Source organism: Puma concolor, chromosome B2 (assembly GCF_028749965.1).
Source record: "Puma concolor isolate L17-30 chromosome B2, mPumCon1.1.hap2, whole genome shotgun sequence".
NCBI classification, from domain to species: Eukaryota; Metazoa; Chordata; class Mammalia; order Carnivora; family Felidae; genus Puma; species Puma concolor.
Genome location: NC_141671.1, coordinates 51,424,882 through 51,446,747, shown reverse-complemented (window position 1 = coordinate 51,446,747; position 21,866 = coordinate 51,424,882). Strand labels below are relative to the sequence as shown.

General features: G+C 41.9%; 2 protein-coding genes and 1 long non-coding RNA gene across 9 annotated transcripts in view; 2 read left to right on the top strand and 1 right to left on the bottom strand.

Annotated features, from left to right (window-relative positions):
* Positions 1 to 12,992, top strand: part of LOC147580987 (uncharacterized) — a 22,253-nt gene extending 9,261 nt beyond the window's left edge. For all 4 annotated transcript variants that reach the window (XM_086707079.1, XM_086707078.1, XM_086707077.1 and 1 more), the window contains one exon: positions 12,850 to 12,992. In XM_086707079.1, the coding sequence (XP_086563205.1) occupies positions 12,850 to 12,992 (143 nt within the window). The remainder of the gene's footprint in view (positions 1 to 12,849) is intronic.
* Positions 1 to 21,866, bottom strand: part of LOC147580986 (uncharacterized) — a 24,843-nt gene extending 2,977 nt beyond the window's left edge. The window contains exon 1 of the long non-coding RNA XR_015251291.1: positions 21,434 to 21,866. This is a non-coding gene — a long non-coding RNA (uncharacterized LOC147580986). The remainder of the gene's footprint in view (positions 1 to 21,433) is intronic.
* The window catches only part of CILK1 (ciliogenesis associated kinase 1), a 37,587-nt gene continuing 28,705 nt past the window's right edge, over positions 12,985 to 21,866 (top strand). For 3 of the 4 annotated variants that reach the window (XR_015251290.1, XM_025925692.2, XM_086707071.1), the window contains exons 1-2: positions 12,985 to 13,122; positions 17,037 to 17,091. Coding sequence is in view for 2 of the 4 variants with exons in the window: in XM_025925692.2 (XP_025781477.1) it covers positions 13,022 to 13,122; positions 17,037 to 17,091 (156 nt within the window). In the remaining 2 variants the exon portion in view is untranslated. The remainder of the gene's footprint in view (positions 13,123 to 17,036; positions 17,092 to 21,866) is intronic. The other variant, XM_086707070.1, reaches the window with a different exon arrangement.

The window sequence follows — 21,866 nt, the reverse complement described above, 5'->3', positions numbered from 1 at the left end:
TTACTATAGTGTTCATTAAAAGACTGGATGTGTTGCAAAAAAATGAGGGTGTCAAGGGCATCTCAGCTTTAGCCAGAATAATGATTTGGGGCAATCTACAATATGTGACATAGTCACAGAAAAATTATTCTGTTTGAATTAAAAAGAGGATTTTTAAATAGAGCGCTAAATGATCCCAACAACAGTGACTTTGACTAAGTGGTGTGAGCATGGTTAAGTGGTCAGGGTTTCTTATCCCAGGTGGGTCCCATGATAAAAGCAAAGGATGATGCCTGATACCAGGTTTAAAAACCCAAGGAGGGAGTGCCTGGCTGGCTTAGTGGAGCATCTAACTCTTGATTTGGGGGTCATGAGTTCAAGCCCCATGTTTGCTGTAAAGATTACATACGTACAACTACACATACATTCAATAATAATAATAATAAAAACCTTTCCTTAAAAAAAAACAAAAACAAGACACAAAACCCCAAGAAGAAGGTGATTATTCTGCAGGACAGGTGAAGACATTCAAACATTATTACATTATTTGCTATTTAAAAGCATTCAACAAGCCTGTGAGCCCAGAGTCTACGTGAGGATGCATTTGAGTTCAAAGTGGGATCCAGTTCCTCTTTATCTGCATCCACTTTGCCTCCATTGTAGACAGTTGGTGCTGGGGAGGTCCCTGCTGGGTTCGCTGATGTTTGATTGCAGAATGAGGCCACCTAGAGCATGGCGACATCACTGGTTTCCGTATATGGACTTTGAGCTACAAAGTACTTCTAATTCCTCCCATTCTCAGATCCTCAAAAGGTTTCATGATCTTTAGATCTTCACCTTACTTTTGAGTTTGGTACAGTCAGCCTGGGTGCCTATCACTTACTAGTTACATAACCCTGGACAAGTCACTTATGTCTCAGTTTCCTGATCTAGAAAATTGGGGGGAGAGAGGATGATGGTAATAGTACTATGGACAAGTTGCTTGTGCCTCAGTTTCCTTATCTGTAAAATAGGGATAATAATAATAGTGTCTATGGATAGAGTTGTGAGATTTGAATGCATTAATATATGTAAAGCACTCATAATAGTACTATACACATGCTAAGTATTTAAATTATTATTATTACTGCCCTTTTGGCTTAATTGATATATTAGGAAGCTAAGTGTGGCTTAGTTACGAGTGCTTTATCCAAGTTAATTCTTGGAGTCCGAGCAGTATTTAGAGCACTGCTCATCACCAGGTTAGCCGATTCCCACGTTAAAGATGTGTGGCTGCATTCCTTCCACTACTACGGCAGTCAGTACTGGGAGCTGTGAATTCAAATTCTGTCAGAGGCAGAGGAAGAAACGTAGAAGACTCAGGAAAGCTGGGTGTGTGCTTGTTAAACAGGAAAGGAATTGCTCTTCTCTTTTAAAAAAAAAAAAACATTTTTTTCTTCTCCAGTTTTTCTTCAAACGTGGCAGTTCGGGGAGCGGGGTGGGGGGGGGGGCCGCGCGTGGTTCAGGCTGGTTTTTACTTTGTCTCTTTCAGTAGAGGTACAGGAACAGAGAAATATTTTTCTACCAGTAACCAAGTGGTGTGAAGGTACAAAAATAAATGACAACTAAAAATATTGGCAACCTATGTGGTATCCATTTTAGGGACAACAGGCAAAATGAGGACTGTGATGAGCATGGGGACTCTTGTCAAGTCTAGCTTCTTAGCTTCATTTCTCTAGCTTCTTATTACCATAGAAGGCTAAGGATCCCGTGTTATTAGCTCTTCAGTTTTTCCAGAGAAACCCCAAATCTCATTTTTATATTAGAATTCCTATTTTTATTATTATTTTTTTAATGTTTATTTATTTTGAGAGAGAGAGAGAGAGAGAGTGCATGCATGTGAGCTGTGGAGGGGCAGAGAAGGGGGGAGGAGAATCCCAAGCAGGCTCCAGCCCCAGCAGGGAGCTCCACGTGGGGCTTAATCTCACAATCCTGGGATCCAAGATCTGAACCAAAATCAAGGGTCAGACATTAACCGATTGAGCCCCCAGGCGCCCGTGGAGTTCCTATTTTTATTTTTATTTTTTATTTTTATTTTTTTCTATTTTTATTTTTATTTTCAAAGTTTATTTACTTTGAGAGAGACAGAGAAAGAGAAAGTACAGGATAGGGGGAGAGAGAGAGAAAGAGACTACTGTCAGCACTGAGCCTGACTCAGAGTTCAAACCCACCAACCACAAGATCCTGACCTGAGCCAAAATCAAGAATCAGACGCTTAACCAACTGAGCGGCCCAGGGCCGCCCCCCCCCCCCCATTTTTAACTGTAGCCTCAAAGCATACCTCTGAATTCAGTTCTCAGGCTGCTAGTTGGCAACCCCTGGTCCACACTTGGGAATCACCATATGCTAATGTCATATATTCAGGGATTTCAGTCAGAATTGTCAAGTCGTGTCCACTGTGCAAAATTAAAGAGAAATCCTCTCTGTATTTCAAAAAGGAACTCGTTGGGTAAGTAAGCACAGATTTCTGATTCCATTCCTAAAACACTCAACTTTGAATGAATGAAAAGCACTGCTCCATAATTCAGATGATTGTTTGAAAGGCTTGGAGACTTTTGTTGGAGAGTAGTAGACTAAATAAGATCCCCCAAAGATATCAGGTCTGTGAATGTTACCTTATATGGCAAAATAGACTGCAGATGTGTATTAAATTAAGGAATTTGAGGTGAGGGGGGTACCCTCAATGATCTGGGTGGGCGTAAATGCAAATACAAATTCTTAAGCAGAGGGAGATTTGACACCACCCAGATGAGAAGGCAACGTGACCACAGACTGGAGTGATGCATCCACAGCCAAGGAAGGCCAGCGGCCACCAGAAGCTGGAAGAAACCAGGAAGGGATTTCCCCTAGAGCTTCTGAAGGAAGTGCCTATACCTTGATCTCAGCCCACTGAGAAGCCCAGTACTGGTTTCAGACTCTGACATCCAGAACTGTAAGAGAATAAATTTCTGTTGCTTTAAGCCACCAGGGTACTATTATAGTAGTTTGTTACAACAGCCATGGGAAACTAATTCAGCTGATAAGGAAGAGTTTTTATATATATATTTTTAAAGGTTATTTTTTGTCAGCATATGGGTAAATGGCTTGTCCTCAACAAGAGAAATTAGCCATTATTTAGAGATCAGTCGCCCAAAGCCTTAAGATTCCTTACCTGTGGTTCGCAAAGTGACTTCTTCTTGTGCACCTATAGCATTCTTGTTGTCTCCACACTCCTGGGAACCTACCCCAACCTCCATGTCTCCTGGTCATTGTGTATGTTCCACCTCCTAGTTACATGGGAAGGTCCTACAGGCCAGATCCTCCTCCCACAGCTCTTTGGATCTTATGTCTCAGAACTGAGCATAGTCCCTTGTGCATAATTTTTCACATGTGTGGTATTTTGTTGCTACTTTAACTTTTTGAGCATATTTCAGATATTCCTGTATATCTGAAATATTTGTATACTTCTTTATTTCTTAAGTTTATTTATTTATTTTGATAAATAAGTTTATTTATTTTTTTATTTCATTTATTTATTTGAGAGAGAGAGAGGCAGAGAGAGAATCCCAAGCAGGCTGCACGCTGCCAGCACAGACCCCAATGTGGGGCTCAATCCCACAAACACTGAGGTCATGACCTGAGCTGAAACCAAGAGGTGGACATTCAACCAACTGAGCCACCCAGGGGCCCCAATGTGTGTATACTTATATAAAAATATATATTTCATATATTTCTATATTGTGCAACATAAATGTGGGTAAACCTCACAACCATGGAAAAGACAGTACTTTGCCTTTTTATCAAGTTATAAAAAATTGTAAAATTTTTACCAGTTGTAAAGAACTCAAAAGTAGAAACTGTCTTCTCCTTATGTACTGAGATCTCAATGGAATGACTTACAGACAAAATGTCGTGGAGAGGAGAAGACATGATGGGCTTGAGGGGAACCAGAATGATACGACCATGATTCATTTTCATACTGAGTTGAGTCATCTTGGGTTAGCTACAGTTTAAAAACATAGAGTAGTGCATAGTGGCTTTTGTTCTAAATGAGCATTCTGAAACACTCAGTTAATAAAATACACTGAAGTACCAAACTTTTTATTTCACATATGCATTTTACACATTTGATGGTTGTCTTCTTTTTGTCACTTAATTTTTGTCAAGAACTGACTCTGTAGATGTAGCTGTTTCTCAAGCATCAAAGAGGAGTGTACAATACAAACAGTCATTAGTATGTTGAAACTTCTTTCCTGTTAAGACTCAGACTGAGAGTTCTAGGATTTCCTTGGTTGCCTTTCACTTAAGCTCTGTTGTTCCATGCGGTAAGTTTCACTATTGGTAACATCCAGAGTGGGTCCCACGTGGGCATCAGAACGGTGTTGTCCATTGGGCCCTTATTAGAGGATTTACAGAATCTAGGTTTAGTTGCCAGCTATAGAGAATATTTATCTGGGAGTGCCGTCTGCCTAACTTGGAGGGACCTTCAATGTCCAAGAGAAGTTGGGTTTGGATAAATCCTGGGGAGAAGAATCCCCAGTCCCAGCTGGCTAGTTGTGCAGGCAACTCTGAGTGACACCCAGGGCCATATTTGGACAGTCATGTTTGTTTCACCACAAGATTTGTAGTCATTTGTTCTTCCAGATTGGAAGCAGATCATGGTCGATGGAAAATAAACCTTAGGCTAGCAGAGAATTACTTCTTCTAATTTGTCTCCAGCTATATTCCTCTTTTAGTCTTCAAAACCATGCTAGCCACAGAAGTTCAAACTGTTGATTGATTAATCTACCACCTTCTGTATAGATAGAATTTTGTATTTGGCCTCTTAAGTCAGGGTAGCCTTAGTCTACTGTATCCAGAATGCTTTCGGCTGTACTCAATAGAGTATCTAACATTGGCTTCAGCAACAAAGACCTTTAATTAGGTCATATAACAAGAAATCTAAAGCTGATATTTTCAGAGATCATATCATCATGGACTCAGCCTCCTCTTTCTTTCTTTTTATCCATTCTCAGCAGATTGGATTCTCATCTTTAGAGCTGATTTCTCATAGTCACTAGAAGGCTGTCTCAGCCCTAAACATTACAGTTTTATGCAACCATGTTAAAGGCAGAAACATAGGCCAGCCTCTTTGTCAATTGTCTTTATCTTTCCTTCTCAGAAGCCTTTCTCTTTCCCTTACCAGCTCACTTTCCTTTCCATCTTCTAAGTGGGAGCCATAGTTCCATTCCTAAACAAATTTTAGTGAGAAGTGGAACTGCTTTGCTTGGCTTAGACTGATCAGAGTTCATGCCCTGGGGCTGTGGTAGGTGGCTGCCATCCCTGATTATGTTGGATCCTGAATAAAATCAGGGTTTTGTAAATTAAGCAAGAAGGGGAACATTACTATTGGGTAGATCAGCAATGGCATCTGCTGTCTCTCCCTTCTTTTTTCTACTGCATTGTCCATTGCCCTGTTGTTTTCCCAGAGCAGCAGTGGGGTTTTGTTCGGTTTCAGATTATGACATGAGTCATCATATTTGGGCCACCACAAAAATGGTGAACTGAAAATACTGATCTCAAATGTATTTAACCAGTTCCTGCTGGGGTGTGCTCAGAATAGACTTTGGGTTGACTGATGCTTCTTGTGTAATGCTAATTTGAATAATACCACTGCATTCTTTTAGTATGGGAAATAATCCACTAGAGTAGAGACTAGAAGGGCAAGAGATTGGCCATGGTTCTGTTCTATGGATCCAGACATAGCGTAACTAATCCTTCTCTCTTATACCCCTTTGTACACTTGAAACTATGATCATGGCTTCCTAAGTCTCTTTCACTTCAAGTATTCTTTCTTCAACTACTCTTCTTGTGTGTTTATTTAGGCCCTTGATTGTGGTCTTCAATATCTCTCAAAGTTTGTCATCCAGAGTTGTGCAATGTATCAACCTTGTCTGAATGCTGTGCTCCTAAGAGCTCCAATAATGCATTGTCTTTGGAAAAAATAAAACCGCTTGTAGCTATCTATGGAGCATCTCCAGTGAGAGGTTTTGTACATACGTCAAATTCAACACCTTAGAAAACAGACCCATTATTTCTGCACCTTGTCCGAGTAACACAAACACACATTCCCTATTCCAAACCTGTATCTCCTGTATCTGAGATTCATCCAGTCAGGGACCTTCGTTCAGGCCTTCAGCAGGTATCACCTGGTCTACTGCAGACCCTCCAAACTAGTCTCTATGCTTCTAGTGTCTCTATCCTAACATCTGTTTGTTCTCCAGAGGGATCTTTCTCCAATCATTTCCCTGCTTGAAAGCCCTGGAGAGCTCCCCCCTGCAGAGTAAAGACCAAATTCCTGCATGACAAATATACCCCTTCTCTGCTGGGTCCTACCCTGAGTTTCTAGGCGTTTCCTGCCATTTCCTTTACTGCCCTCCATGGTCTTTATGTCCTAACCCTATACTTCACAGCCTAGTGCCTCCTTCCACATTAGAATCACCTGGAGAGCTTTCTTAACTACTGAAACTCATCCCCCCCCTCCCCGCCCCCGACCTCATTCCTTAGAGGTGGGGCCTGGGCATCAGTTATTTGTTAAAAGGTGATTCTAGGGGCACCTGGGTGGCTCAGTCAATTGAGCATCTGACTTCAGCTCAGGTCATGATCTTGTGGTTCGTGAGTTTGAGCCCCGTGTCAAGCTCTGTGGTGACAGCTCAGAGCCTGGAGCCTGCTTCGGATTCTGTGTCTCCCTCTCTCTCTGCCCCTACCCTGCTCACATTCTCTCTCTCAAAAATAAACATTAATTAAAAAACATTTTTTAAAGGCGATTCTAATGTTCAGCCAGGGATGGAACCACTAGGCATTTGCCCTCCTGTGAACACACCAAGGTCCTGTACCACCGACATTTCACACATAGCTTCCTCCATCTGTAATTCCTTTCTCTCCCTTTTCTGTATAGCAAAACTTTGCTCATTCTTCAATATCTCCATAACTACCTCTTCTCCAAAGGGTTGTCAGATCCCTCCCTCCACCCAGGAGTTGGTTGCTCTCTGTACCATATTCTCATAGTACTTTCTACATTTTTTTGGATCGTGTTTGTTGTTATTTAAGGAAGGACCCTTATCTTATCCATAATGTGCCCCTAAAGCCTTGCATAATGCTTAGCATCTTAGTAAAGGTTCAGTAAAATTGTACACTGTCAACCTGACATCAGTGCCTGAAGAGACACTAGTTTGACCCATTGTACAATCATTTATGTAATTACCTGAAATAATGTAAGATTAAAAAGCAGCTATCATGGCATGGTGAGAGTCAAATTTTGCTAGAGTAATTGAATTTTGTTCTATGATAATATGACAAACTATAACAAAGAGAAATTGTTGGGGTGGCCGTGTTAAATAAATGACTCTATCTTAACTTCACTAAAGTTCTTAATTCTTTCACAAACAGCTTTCTCAACGATAATCTAGGAAAGCACTATCCCAATTATACAATTTAATTGGATGAGTAAGTAGTAGGACACTAACTACCAAAGAAGGGCTTCTATGATTAATAATTTATAGATATGAATCAGTAGTATGACGCCATTGCAAAAAAAAAAAGTGGGGGAGAGCCCACGTGGTACTGGAACATACATCATTATTAAGATTGGTCACCACAACTCATCAAGGGGATGGAGAAATGTGTGAGGATTCAGAGATGAATGCCAAAGATAATTAAAGGAGTGGAAAAAGGTCCTATGAGGAAAGGTTGCATAATTAAAGCACAAGAAGGCTGAGAGACACACATTGGATTACTGATTTCATGTCCACACATATTTTTGTGAGTTTCTTTATATCTGCAAAAAAAAAAAAAAACAAAGCATGAAGAAATTAGCTTAAGTTAGAATAGGCAAGTTTTAGTTGGACATTAAGAAAAATATTCTGTTTAATTGGATTACAAAATACAAATCTGATCATGTTATTCTCAACTTAAAAAAAAAAAAAACATAACTAACGTCCCACTGCCTCTAACTCAAAGCCTCCTTTTTTCTTTCTTTCTTTTTTTTAATGGAGCATGTGATTTATTAGCTGATATGTGACAAATCAAGGTACCAGTGATTTTTAGGAAGATGACATACAACAATGGTTTAGGAATTTTTATTTGTTGGAAATGAAATTATGAATGATGTAGAAATCATATATGTCATCAAAAATAGATGGAGATAAATATGAAAAAGGGGAAAACAAATGCAGAGTCAAAAATTGCCTATGTTGTGGTTCAAGTACTCTTTCTGTGTTATGTTGAGACACAGCCATGGTATATGATAGTGTTCTAATAGTAGGGGTTTTGTTTTTAATTTTTTTAGTGTTTATTTATTTTTGAGAGAGAGAAAGACAGAGTGTGAACGGGGGAGGGTCAGAGAGAGGGAGACATAGAATCTGAAGCAGGCTCCAGGCTCCAGGCTGTCAGCACAGAGCCCAGCGCGGGGCTTGAACTCACAGACTGTGAGATCATGCCCTGAGCTGAAGTTGGATGCTTAACCGACTGAGCCACCCAGGCGCCCCTCTAATAGTAAGTTTTATTGAATAAATCTACATTTGTATGTTTTAAGCTGAAATAAAATGATTCCCTTCCTCTACAATTTTGAAGAGCACTTTTAAACTCCTAATGTAGAGTAATTTAAAACATACAGGAAGAAACTTGCAAGAATCGTACAAAGAAAACCCATATACCTTTACCCCAATATACCTATTATTCACATTTTACCCCATTTGTTCCCTCTCTATACTCACACTCTTCCCCCTCACACACATAATATTTTTGTTCTACCCAGTGGAGAAGAAATTGCATACATCGTGGTCCTTTACTTATATATCCTTCAGGATGTATTTTCTAAAACTAACACTATGTTCTTATAGAACCACAGGACAAGCATCAACTTCAGGAAATGTAATACAGATGCAGTACTTTTACCTAATCTGTCATCTGTATTCCAGTCCTTTCCACTGATCCAATGACGTCCTTTGTAGTGCTTCCTTCTCCCCTAGTACAGAATCCAGTCGAAGCCTCTGTTTTTCAAAATAGCATCTGAGGCCCTCCACAAATAAAACTCTGGGGTTCTGTCTCTCCAGTCCCAAGCTCCCCACCCCCTCCCTCCCAGGTTGAAGCCCCTATGCCTTTGTTTCAGCTCCTTGGACTGCTAGAATGTCTTACCTAACAGAACACCTACTTTTCTTGTTTTTTTCAAGCTCCATCTTTTATGAAGACTTTGCTTATGCCCTCCTCAGCCCAGATGGAATTGACCTAGCTGGAAGCCGGTGGCAGGCTTTCTCTTTAACCCCTCCCACGTCCTGTACCTCAAACCTAAGTGTTTTTGAAATACCTTAGTGCATATTCATGAGTACATATCTGGGCCCACCCACCAGCCTCATCCCCTGCCATGAGACTAGGATCTTTGAAAAAAGGAACGATATTGTATATTCTTTGTATCCCCAGGCTTTAACATAGGGTCTATCATACAGAAGGTGCTTTATAAATATTTATCAATCAGCAATGGAATACATCACTATAAAGAGCTGCTGCAGGAAGTTGCAGGGAGTTTGATCCTGTAGCGCTTCAAGATGAAGGAAAATGCCCCTTTAACCAGGGGCCTTAAAATGGCTCTAGAGAGAGGGAAATGAGTTTGCGATGGGGGAAGCTTAATCTCAGAAAGCTCTCCAGTTATATGATAGAGTGTGGTGAAATCAGACATAACCTTTACATGTAAAGCTTCCTGAGGTCTTGCACAACCTTCACAAGAACATAGACTGGTTTTTTTGGTTTTTTGTTTTTTTAACCCATCCCTTCATCTACCTCCCCTCTGGCAACCACAGTTTGTTCTCTATATTTAACAGTCTTTTTTGTTTGTCTCCTTTGTTTTGTTTTGTTTCTTAAACTCCACATGTGAGTGAAATCATATGATATTTGTCTTTCCCTGACTGACTTACTCCACTTAACATACTCTCTTGGTTCATCTATGTTGTTGCAAATAACAAGGTTCATTCTTTTTTATGGCTGAGTACTATTCGTGTGTGTGTGTGTCACATCTTCTTTATCCATCAATCTGTCAATGGACACTTGGGTTGCTTCCATATCTTGACTATTCTAAATAATGCTGCAATAAACATAGGGGTGCATATATGTTTTTGAATTAGTGTTTTCTTTTTCTTTGGGTAAATACCCAGTAGTGCAGTTACTGGATCACATGGTAATTCTATTTTTAATGTCTTGAGGAACCTCCATGCCACAGTGGCTACACCAGTTTGCATTCTCACTAATAGTGCACAGGGGTTCCTTTTTCTCCACATCCTCACTAACACTTGTTGTTTGTTTATTTTAGCCATCCTGACAGGTGTGAGGTGATATCTTGTATTTTTGACTTACAGGTCCCTGATGATGAGTGATACTGAGTATCTTTTCATGTGTCTGTTGGCCATCTGTAGGTCTTTTTTGGAAAAATGTCTATTCAGGCCCCTGCACATTTTTAATTGAATTATTTGTTTCTTTGGTGTTCAGTTGTATCAGTTCTTTATATATTTTGAACATTAACCCCTTATCAGATATATCATTTGCAAATATCTCCTCCCATTCAGTAGGTTGTAACTGGGTTTATTTTTTAATATTTTATTTTATTAAAAAAATGTTTTAATGTAATCTCTACTCCCAACATAGGGCTCAAACTCACAATCCTCAGATCACGTGTCACATGCTCTACCAGCTGAGCCACCCAAGTGCCCTGGATTTATTTTTAATTCTGAACTAATTTTAGATTTCCAGAAGAGTTGCAAAAAATAGTGCAGAGAATTCCTAGAAATCCTTCACTCATCTTCCCCTGATATTAATATCTTCCATAACCATAAAACAATGATCAAAACTAGGAAATTAGCATTGGCACTATGCTATTAACTAAACTACAGACCTTATTCAAATTTCACCAACTTTTCCACTAATGTCTTTTTTCTCTTCCAGGATCCAATTCAGGATCCCATATTGCATTTAGGTGTCATGTCTCTTTAATTGTCTCCAATCTGTGACAGTTCTTCAGCCTATCCCTGCCTTTTATGATCTTGACACTTTTGAAGACTATTAGTCATTTGTTTGTAGAATGTCCCTCATTTTGGGTTTGTCTGAAGTTTTCCTATGAATAGATTGAAGTTCTGCGTTTTTGATAAGAATGCCACGGAAGGGATATGCCCTTCTCAAAGCATCATATCCAGAGTTCATGATGACATAAGTTTTATTAATGGTTACATTGAATTTGATCACTTGGGTAAGGAAGTTTTTGCTGGATTTTTCCCTATGGAGTTAATCATCTTTCCTTTTGGAGTTAGTAAGTGTCTTAAGAGATACTTTGAAACTATGCAAATATCCAGTTTCTCCTCCACCTTTCATTCACTAATAGCTGCATCCATCAGTGAATGTTATCTGTAACACATCTTACTGTGGTATTTACCTAATAGTGAATTTTTTATTTTCCTCTTTCCATCAACATTTATTCACTGGAATTCTTCTGGAAGGAGAAGCTGCATAGACTGGATTTAGGTGCAGAATATCACATACTTCTAATCAGTATTCTCTGATCTTTTGGCTTCTCAATAATTAGTTTGACAGCTCTAGGGGTTTTTTTTTTGTTTGTTTGTTTTTTAATACCTTTATTTTCAAGGTGCCTGGCTGGCTCAGTTGGTAGAGCATGTGACTCTTGATCTCAGGGTCATAAGTTCAAGCCCCATGTTGGGTGTAGAGCTTATATTTAAAAAAAAACCTTATTTTTATTTTAGCTTTTATATTTTATTAATGTTTACATAAAAGCATTGCAATCACTTAAGTTATTACTACATATTCTCTATTACCAGGCAGACTGAATGACTCAATTTTATAAATTGAAAAATCAGCGATTTATTAAAGAAAACACAACTGAATGACTTTTTTTTTTAAGTTTATTTATTTCGAGAGAGAGAGTGAGCCAGCATGAGCAAAGGAGGGACAGAGAGAGAGGGAGGGAGAGAATCCCAAACAGGCTCCATGCTGTCAGCACAGAGCCCTGTGCAGGGCTCTATCTCACAGACTGAGATCATGACCTGAGCTGAGATCAAGAATCAAATGCTTAACTGACTGAGCCACCCAGGTGCCCCACAACTGAATGACTTTAAAAGGGCATACCCTACATATAGACCTTAAGAAATTAGCTGTTCTTTGTTTAGCTTCTATACGTCTAGTAGTAAAAATAATACTGTTGATGCCTAACCACAAATAGTTCGTGGAGCACATGTAAGTTCCGTATCAGGAGAGCTTTAATTTTAGCATTTCTTGGCTTTGTTACATTGGAAATTGTAGCAGAATTACACAGAACCCAGTATATTTAGTACTAAATCTGGACTAAATATACAGATTCTTGTAGCTCGGCAATTTTTGTCGACCATAGTTTTCATGCAGTGTTTGCCCACAGTGGCTGGTCAGCAGAAAAGCATTGAATTGGAACTGATTCATTTCTGAGTCAGTGACGAATTCACTTTCCAAGAATGGTATCTCTCATTTTGTAAAAATTGGAAAAGAGCATTATTTAGGCCAGAGGTTGGCAAACTTTTTCTGTAAAGGGCCAGATGATAAATACTTTAGGTTTTGTAGGCCATATAGTCTTTGTCACAACCACTCACCTCTGTTCTTGTAGTGTGAATGCAGCTGTCGACAGTATGCAAGTAGGTGGCCATAACTGTGTTCCTATAAAACTTTATTTACAACAACAGGTGGCAGCCTGGGGGGTTATAGTTTGCTGACTCCTGATTTAGATGATAAAAATACCCAAACTTAAAATGTACCTTGGCAATTACCCTTGTCTCTCATTTTTCTCTCCAGGCAGAAGACTGATCTTTGAAAATATGTATTTGGGAGATAGTCACGTTCTGTTGAATACCTTGTGCTGGTGCTGCCATCGAAAAATCTGGTTACACTCCGGGGAGGCCTGCTGCCTCTGCAGGACTGCACCGCCTCGGCCCTGAGATGAGTGTCCGGCCTGAGCGGGCACACCATGAATAGATACACAACGATCAAGCAACTTGGGGATGGGACCTATGGTTCCGTCCTACTGGGACGAAGCATTGAGTCTGGGGAGCTGATTGCTATTAAAAAGTAAGTTTTATTCTTCACTCGCATCAATTCATCCTCAACTATACATTGTCAACATCGTTTTAACTCCACCTTCTGCATTTCTCATCATTGCAAATTTTCTAAAGGTGCGTGGATGGGAGGCATGGAGGAAAGTCTTAGACATTGATTTCTGTGGGCTCAATGACTGTTGGCCCTGGAATGCTCATGTCAGAGGTCTTAAACACATTCCTACTTTAGATTTGCATATGATGTGAGTACTTTTCCAGAGTGTCTTATATTGTGACATAGTAATGAGCAGGGTAAGAAATATTTTATTGGAAAGGAAACTGAAACCCTGAGAAGGACTTAATTTGGATCATTTACACAGGTAGCAGTCTGGGGACTACTGTCTTCACCTCCCCACCCCACTTGCCTTTTGCAATCTGAGTCCAGTCTCACTGTCTTAGTTATCTGTTGCTGCATAACAATTTATCCCAAGGATTCATGGTTTAAAACTATACACCTTTATTATCTCACAGTTTCTGTGAGTCAGGAGTCTTAGCATGGTTTAGGTGAGTTCTTTAGAGTCTCTCATGAAGCTGCAATCAAGGTGTTGGCCAGTGCTGGGGTCTTATCTGAAGGCTGGGCTGGGAATGGGTCCACTTCTAGGCTTACTCACTCACGTGATTACGGGCAGCATTCAATACCTACTGGGTGGTTGCACCGAGGGCCTCAGTTCCCTGCTGGCTATTGGCTAGAGGCTGTTCTCTGTCCTTTACCATGTGGGCCTCCCCAGAGAGCAGCTTACACCATGATACCTTGCTTCAAGACATGGGGGCCACAAAGGCAATGAGAGAGGCTTCTACCAAGATGGAAGTTACATCTTTTTGCTTTTGTAAACTAATCACAGAAGTGACACCCTCTCACAGATTGCTGATTCCATTGGTTAGAAGCAAGTCATTAAAGGAGAGGTGTTATGCAAGGCTCTGAATGCCAGGAGGTGGGAGGCTTCGGGGACCATTTTAAGGCCTTCCTGCTACACCCATCTCTATATCCAGTCACTTTCTCAACATCTCCATTTTGGATACCTGCAGACACGTCAGACTCGTTGTATCCCAAACTGAGCTTATATCCAACGTTTTCCCTCTCTCGCCCCAAACCTGTTTCTCCGTCAGTGTTTCCTATCTTGATAAATGACACTGCCATCCCCTCAAAACCTGCATGTCCTCCTGACTTCCCTCCATAGGCCCAGCATTGGCCGTCTAGACCCATAGATTCCAACTACCATATATTTATCTGATTCACCTACTTCTCTGTATTCTCCCTGCTAACCTCCCATTCAACCCATTATCATTTACCACCTCTGCCACTAGAGGAATTTCCCCTGTAGGGATCCTGGCTTCCATTCTACCCCCTCTCTATTCCAGTCTGAAAGAATTACTTTAAACACATGAATCTAATTGTCTAAAACCATTTGTGCCAAACGCTGTGTCCCCTCTGCCCCGTCAAGTTGCCTTGTCCTACCTGAATTCAGCATGCTATGTGTACAGTTCTGTGCCTACTACCAGCACCCCCTCCCCAAGTGCACTTGAGAGACTCTCAACCAGGGCACCTTCCACACAGGTCTTTAGAAGGTCCCCAGCAGGACTGAGCCCCAGTTGCCCACCTTGGTATCAGCTCAGTAACGCACCCTTTAGTGGGTTTCCCACCCCTCCATTCCCAGTTTCTCTGTTCCTTGCCCTGGCTTTCTGGAATCTCGTCCCAAATAAACTACCTGCACCCAAGTCCTTGCCTCAGGCTCTGCTTTCAGAGGAACCCAAACTACAGCAGTTTGCAGTATCTTCCTATCAATTTTAGGATCAAGCTCCCGGTTTTTAATGGGACCTAAAACTTGCCGTTATCACTTGGCCACTGCCTGATTTCTTCAGCCTTCTCTCCTGTCACTACCCCACTGTCGATTTTGTTCTAGCCACTCTGGCCTTTCAGCTTCTTGAACTCACCAAATATCTTTCTGCCCCAGTCTTCACATGATATTCCCTACCTCCCACCTTCATAGGCCAATTGATCCTTCAGGTCTTAATTGAAACATCACCTCATTCCACAAGTGCTTCCTGATACACCAGGCTAAATTAGGTCACTTTGGGGTTCACTCTCACCATGCCCTGTGCCCTTCCTTCCTAGCACTCAGCACAGAAAGTGATTAAATGCCTGCCTTCCCACTGCAATGTCAGTTCCATGAGGGATGCCCCTCTCATTGTATCTCCAGTGCAGACAAAGCCCCTGCCACGTGGTTGGGGGCTAAATAATATTTGGGGCATGAACAAAGGAACTGGTTACTCTGCTAGCAGACGGTATGACGCTGGGGACAGAGTATGAGAGTGAGGTGGAGAGATGGAAGTTGGTCTCTTATTGGCCAACAGTGAGACCTTGGGAAAAATGACATGACTTTTCTGTTTCTTCGTTTCCTCACTTGCCCCATCTATTTCCTGGGGCTGCTGGAAGAGCCAAAGGAGACCATGTGATTGTAGTGCAATGAAAGATATAACCTTGAAACTTGGATTTCTGGTTGGCCCATAGAGTTCTCTCTCTCTCCCCTCAGGCTGTAGGCCGAGGTTGGCAAACTTTTTCTGTACACGGCTATGCAGTAAATATTTCAGGCTTTGTAAGCCATATGGTCTCTATCACAACTCAGTTCTGCTATCGTGTAAAAGCAGCCATAGGCTATGTATAAATGAATGAGTGTGGTTGTATTCCAATAAAACTCTTTATGGAAGCTGAAATTTGAATTTCATAAAATTATTACCTATCATGAGATCTTCTTTTTCTTTTGATTTTTTTTCCCCTCCCATTTAAAAATATGATAAATTGAGGCACTTGGGTGGCTCAGTTGGTTGGGCGACTGACTTCGGCTCAGGTCACGATCTCACGGTTCATGGGTTCGAGCCCCACAGAGGGCTCTTTGCTGACAGCTCAGAGCCTGGAGCCTGCTTCCGATTCTGTGTCTCCCTCTCTCTGCACCTCCCCTGCTCATGCTCTGTCTCTCTCTGGCTCTCCAAAAATAAATAAATTTTAATAAAAAAAATTTTTTTAATAAAAATACGATAAATCATTCTTAGCTCACAGGCTGCATGAAAACAGATGGTGGGGTGCAGTTGGCTCATGGGCCATCATTTGCCAACCCCTATACCAGAGGGTCTAGAACTGTGTTGTCCAACAGGGTAGCAAGTAACCAAATGGCATTTAAATTTAAATTTTATTAAAAATGAAGTTCCTATATTGTGCTAGCCATATTCCACTACACAGTACCCATATGTGTCTAGTCCAGTGGCTACCATACTGGATAGTACAGAGCATTCCCATCAGTACAGAAAGTTCTATTGGAGGGGCGCCTGGGTGGCGCAGTCGGTTAAGCATCCGACTTCAGCCAGGTCACGATCTCGCGGTCCGTGAGTTCGAGCCCCGCGTCGGGCTCTGGGCTGATGGCTCAGAGCCTGGAGCCTGTTTCCGATTCTGTGTCTCCCTCTCTCTCTGCCCCTCCCCCGTTCATGCTCTGTCTCTCTCTGTCCCAAAAATAAATAAACGTTAAAAAAAAAATTTTTTTTTTAAATAAAAAAATAAAAAAAGAAAGTTCTATTGGAGAGCTCTAGTATAGATCAAATAAGCCTGAGGGATTTGCCTCCAGGGCAAGGTTAGCCAATTAGTGATAGAACAAGACAGCAGGCGAAGCCTCCTTGGACTGCACTGTACCATCCCTTTGGGGCAGCTTTGTGATGTGGCATCAATCGCACTGCCAGATTGTCAAATAGAATGCTGTTTTGGATAGTGTAATATTTGGTAGAAATTGAAACCAACTCTAAGCACTATTCACTGGATTTAGAATGGAAACATTTTTGAACAAGAAAGTTTAGCCTGTTACTGGGAATAAGCATGCTATTTGTTTCTTTGTTCTCTTTTAGAATGAAAAGAAAGTTTTATTCCTGGGAGGAATGCATGAACCTTCGGGAGGTTAAGGTATTTATTAATACACCAGGGGATAATTTATGTATGGTTGATTAAAATAGCTTTATACATGCTTAGATTTGTGATTGATTGGAGTTAGTCATGCTGTTTGAATTGTTTCATTGATGCCAACAAAAGGGGGCAAACGACAACATTATACAGCTAATAGCTCAAGGGAGAAGGTTGCCATGCCATTATATTGGTGAATATACTTTTTTAAACTTTGGTATTAGATAAACCACGGATTTATTTTGATCTCACTAGTTTCCCACTAATATCCTTTTTCTTTCAAATTGTGATGAAACACACATATGTAAAATGTACCCTATTACCAGTTTGTAAGTGTACATTTGCTGGTATCACATACGTTCATACTGCTATGCAGCCTTCACCTCCAGGCACCCCTAAAACTCCCTTCATCTTGTAAACCTGAAACTCTACCTACAAAACAGTAACTCCTCATGACCAATCCCCCAACCCTTGGCAACTGCCATTCTACGCTCTGTCTCTATGACTTTGAACACTCTGGGTACCTCATGTAAGTGGAATCATTACAGCATTTGTCTTTTTGTGACTGGCTTATTTCACTTAGCATAAAGTCTTCAAGATTCTTCAAGGTTCGTGTCTTAGTGTGTGTCAGAATTTCCTTCCTTTTTAAGGCAGAATCATATTCCACTGTAGGTACAGACCACATTTTGTTTATCCATTCATCCGTTGGTGGACACTTGGGTTGCTCCCCACCTTCTGGCTATTGTGAATCATCCCATTTCTTTTATTTTTTTTTAAGTTTGTCTGTTTTGAGAGAGAGAGAGAGAGAGAGAGAGAGAGAGAGAATCTCAAGCAGGCTCCAAACTCAGCACGGATCCTGACATCGGACTCAATCCCACGACCATGAGATCATGACATGAGCCGAAATCAAGAGCCTGCTGCCTAACCGACTGAGCCACCCAAGCGCCCCTGGACCTTCCCATTTCTTTAAGCTCTTCCTTTCCACTGGCTCCTTCTCTTCAGCCTATAAATAAATATACGTGCCTGCCATTCTCCCTAATCAGCCTCAGCCTTCTCTCTCTGGGAGCTTCCACCCCTTCCCTTTCCTTCCACCCCTTCCCTTCTCCCTTTGCCATCATTTCCCCACCTGCCATGGACTGTCCATGTAATTGAATCAGGCATCTGCCCCTGCACCTCTACTGAAGCTGCTGTCCTAAAAGTCACCTGTTGCCAAATCCAGTTCATTTTTTCAGACATTTTTATGCCTGTGGTGTTGGATGCTGTCCTCTCCCAGGACTGTGTAACTCTGCTTTTGTCCAGCTGTCCCACCTCTTTCTTGCCTCAGCAAGTGCTCCGTGGTTCACCCTTTAAATAGTGATGATTTCTGGGGCGCCTGGGTGGCGCAGTCGGTTAAGCGTCTGACTTCAGCCAGGTCACGATCTCGCGGTCCGTGAGTTCGAGCCCCGCGTCAGGCTCTGGGCTGATGGCTCAGAGCCTGGAGCCTGTTTCCGATTCTGTGTCTCCCTCTCTCTCTGCCCCTCCCCCGTTCATGCTCTGTCTCTCTCTGTCCCAAAAATAAAAACGTTGAAAAAAAAAAATTTAAATAGTGATAATTTCTTACATTCCATCCTTAGCAATTTTCTTCTTTGCTCTGAACCTCCTCCTGAGTAATTTCATATCTTTGCCTTGCTTCAGTGGTCTCACCAAATCTCTTATCCTGTGTACGCATTAGACCAGGGGTTGATGAGTGGCCATGTCCTGTTCCTGTAAATACAATTTTATTGGAACACAGCCATGCCCACTTGTTTCTGTAGTGCCTATGGCTGATTTCACGCTTTGATGGCAAGGTTGAGTAGTTGCTGCAGGGACTACATAGCCTCGAAAGCCTAAAATATTTATTCTCAGTCCCTTTAAGAAAAGCTTGCTGACACCTGTTTCAGGCCCATATATCCAGCTGCTTAGTGGACATCAGTGCCTAAATTTTCTAGAATGTCTGCTTCCCCAGTCGTCCTGTTTTTCCCCTCTTCTGTTAATTATCATTTACTCCTTCACCCACAAACTGCAGCTCATTGCAGGTGCCTGTGTGACCTCACTCCCTCCATATCTCACCCCTCCTGTGTGCTGCTCCCAGAAAGATCTCCATTACATTCAGCTGTTCACACACTACGTACCGTTTACTGAGAAGCTATTATGAGCCAGGAAGCACCTTAGGTGCTTTACATGCACTGTCTTATTTTATCGTCACAACTACCCCATGAGGAAAATTTTAGTATCTTGAGTTTGCTGCTGAGAATAGCTCAGGCCCAGAGACTCAGTAACTTGGCTTGAGGTAAATACAACTCTAAGCCACAGAGCTTTGTTTCAAACCCACATTTGTTAGCTTCAGTGGGTGTATACCTGGCATCCAAACAGTGCCTTCCCTGCCCACTTCCCCAGTTGAAGTCTTCTGGGCGAGCCTCCTTTAGAACCTAACTGGGGTAGTTCTCATCCCTCAGGCATAGCCGACTTCCCCTCCACTCCCACGCCCATACCTAAGAAGGGCTTCTTTCAGGACTCACTCTTTCCCTTCCACTGACTTCTTTATCTGGATGGTACTCTTCCTTCAAGTCACATTTCAGATGACATATTCACTGACCACTCAGGGTTTGCTGATTACTCCTTCTTGAAATGTTTCTGATGTTCCTTGTCTCTGTCATTCTCTTGACCCTAAGAAGATCTCCCTTATTCTGTTTTATGGATTTTGTATTTGTGTCCTCTCTTCCCTATTAGGCTGTTTGCCTCATCTAGGCAAGGACTGTGTCTTCTGCCCCAGGGTACCTTTGGGGAGCAATACATTGCAGTTTTGTTAATAGTTAAGAACCGTCACCCAAATGGGGATAAATAATCTCTATTAGGACTGCTGACTTGGGTTTAATTTGCTATTTCTGCTTCTCTGCTCTAATTGTCCTGCCTTTTCCTCTCCTTATAAACTCTTCCTGGGCCAAAATAAGATGCCTTCTATCTGTAAAATGAGTCACATGAAATTCCCCCCACACAATTAATCCCTTTTATATTAAACTAATGTAGATTTTAACTTGCCCGTGATCCTTGCTCAGAAAAAAACTGCAAGGGGCACGGGGGTGGCTCAGTCGGTTAAGTGTCTGACTCTTGGTTTCGGCTCAGGTCATAATCTCACAGTTCGTGGGCTTGAACCCTGCATTGGGCTCTATGCTGACAGCATGGAGCCTGCTCAGGATTCTCTCATTCTCCCTCTCTCTCTGCCCCTCCTCCACTCGACCTCTCAAGCTCTCTTCCTCTCTCAAAATAAACATTAAAAGAAGAAGAAGAAGAAACAAACAAACAAACAAACAAACAAGAACTGCTAGCCCTTCTTAGACTTCTTAGCCAGCAATTTGTGCTCAAAACATACATCAGGCCAAGCATGGAGGGTACCCTACTCCTTGCCTAGAATCCCCGTCTCGAAAAGCTTAAAAACCTACTTCATTTTCCCCTGAATTAATTTGCCCCATTCATTCTGCTTATCCACTGGGCATCTCAGCCATCGCAGTGATGCGTTTTAAGCAAATAGGTAGAAAAGAAGGCCACAGGGTGAATACTTACAAGCCAAGCAATGTTTGTGCTTGTTACTTTTGGAGAACCTGGAAGCCAACTTAACTGAAACAGGTAATCAGCCACGTTGGGTGATTCTAGAAGGATCTGTCCTTTGGTTGAGGTTTTCCTGCCAGAGGGGCTCCTTGGTGGGAGCTTGTCTTTCAGGGAAGAACCTCCTGAAGAGTTTTATTTTGTTCTCATTCACTGGCCACATTTCCTCTCCCTTCCCAGCTGCTTGAAGTTACTCTATCATATTATAGCACTCCCAAGCTCTGATTCTTTGGGTGCGTTATTACTGTCTTTCTAGATTTGGATATTCGCAGGGGCACCTGGGTGACTCAGTCGGTTGAGCGTCCAACTTTGGCTCAGGTCATGATCTCGCGATTTGTGAGTTTGAGCCCCCCATCGGGCTCTGTGCTGACAGCTCAGAGCCTGGAGCCTGCATCAGATTCTGTGTCTCCCTCTCTCTCTGCTGGACCCCTATTCATGCTATGTCAAACATAAGGAGGGCTTTACAGTGTATTCTTATTGGAGTCACTTCTGTGAGGAAAAGCCTTTTGGAATTGAACAGCTCATCCCACTGTCCAGCAGCCCTTTGAGGCTCCCTTGAAGGAGACTGTCAATCAGGTTCTGACCATCTGGTGAGCAAACCAGCAGTTTCTCTAGCTGTCGTACATGAACAGGATTGCTGCTCACAAATACAAAAGTGTACTCTTTCCCCATCAACAAAATTAATAATGCAAACAGAAAATAGTTTACGCGTGGCTGTACTCACATGGATGTGCCAGGAACAGGAAAACTGCATGTGCGCCAAGATGAAGAATCAGGTCACGCCCCGTTTTCTGAGCCACCCTCTTGTTTCTCATCCCCTGCCTGACGTTTTCGCCTTTGCTGTTCTTAGAAGCGGAGCTATTTCTCCCATCTCACTTCAGGGTCTTTGCAGTGAGATTTCTCCTCCTCCTTTCTCCTTTAAAACTCACATCGTAAGGAGTGCTGTGTGCCTCATGGACACACATGAGTCAGAGGGAAATTGAGAGCCTTGGGCTATGAGCCTCTTGTCTATTTGAACAATTTCCTGTCCAAAGGGTCTGCAGACTGTTGGCTGGTCATCTCAGCCCAGAGCAGCTGCCTTCTCTAATACGAACAACCAAAGCTTCAGCTTCCAGTTGGTTCCCTTCTGGCCATTTTCATGGCATGAATTCCATCAT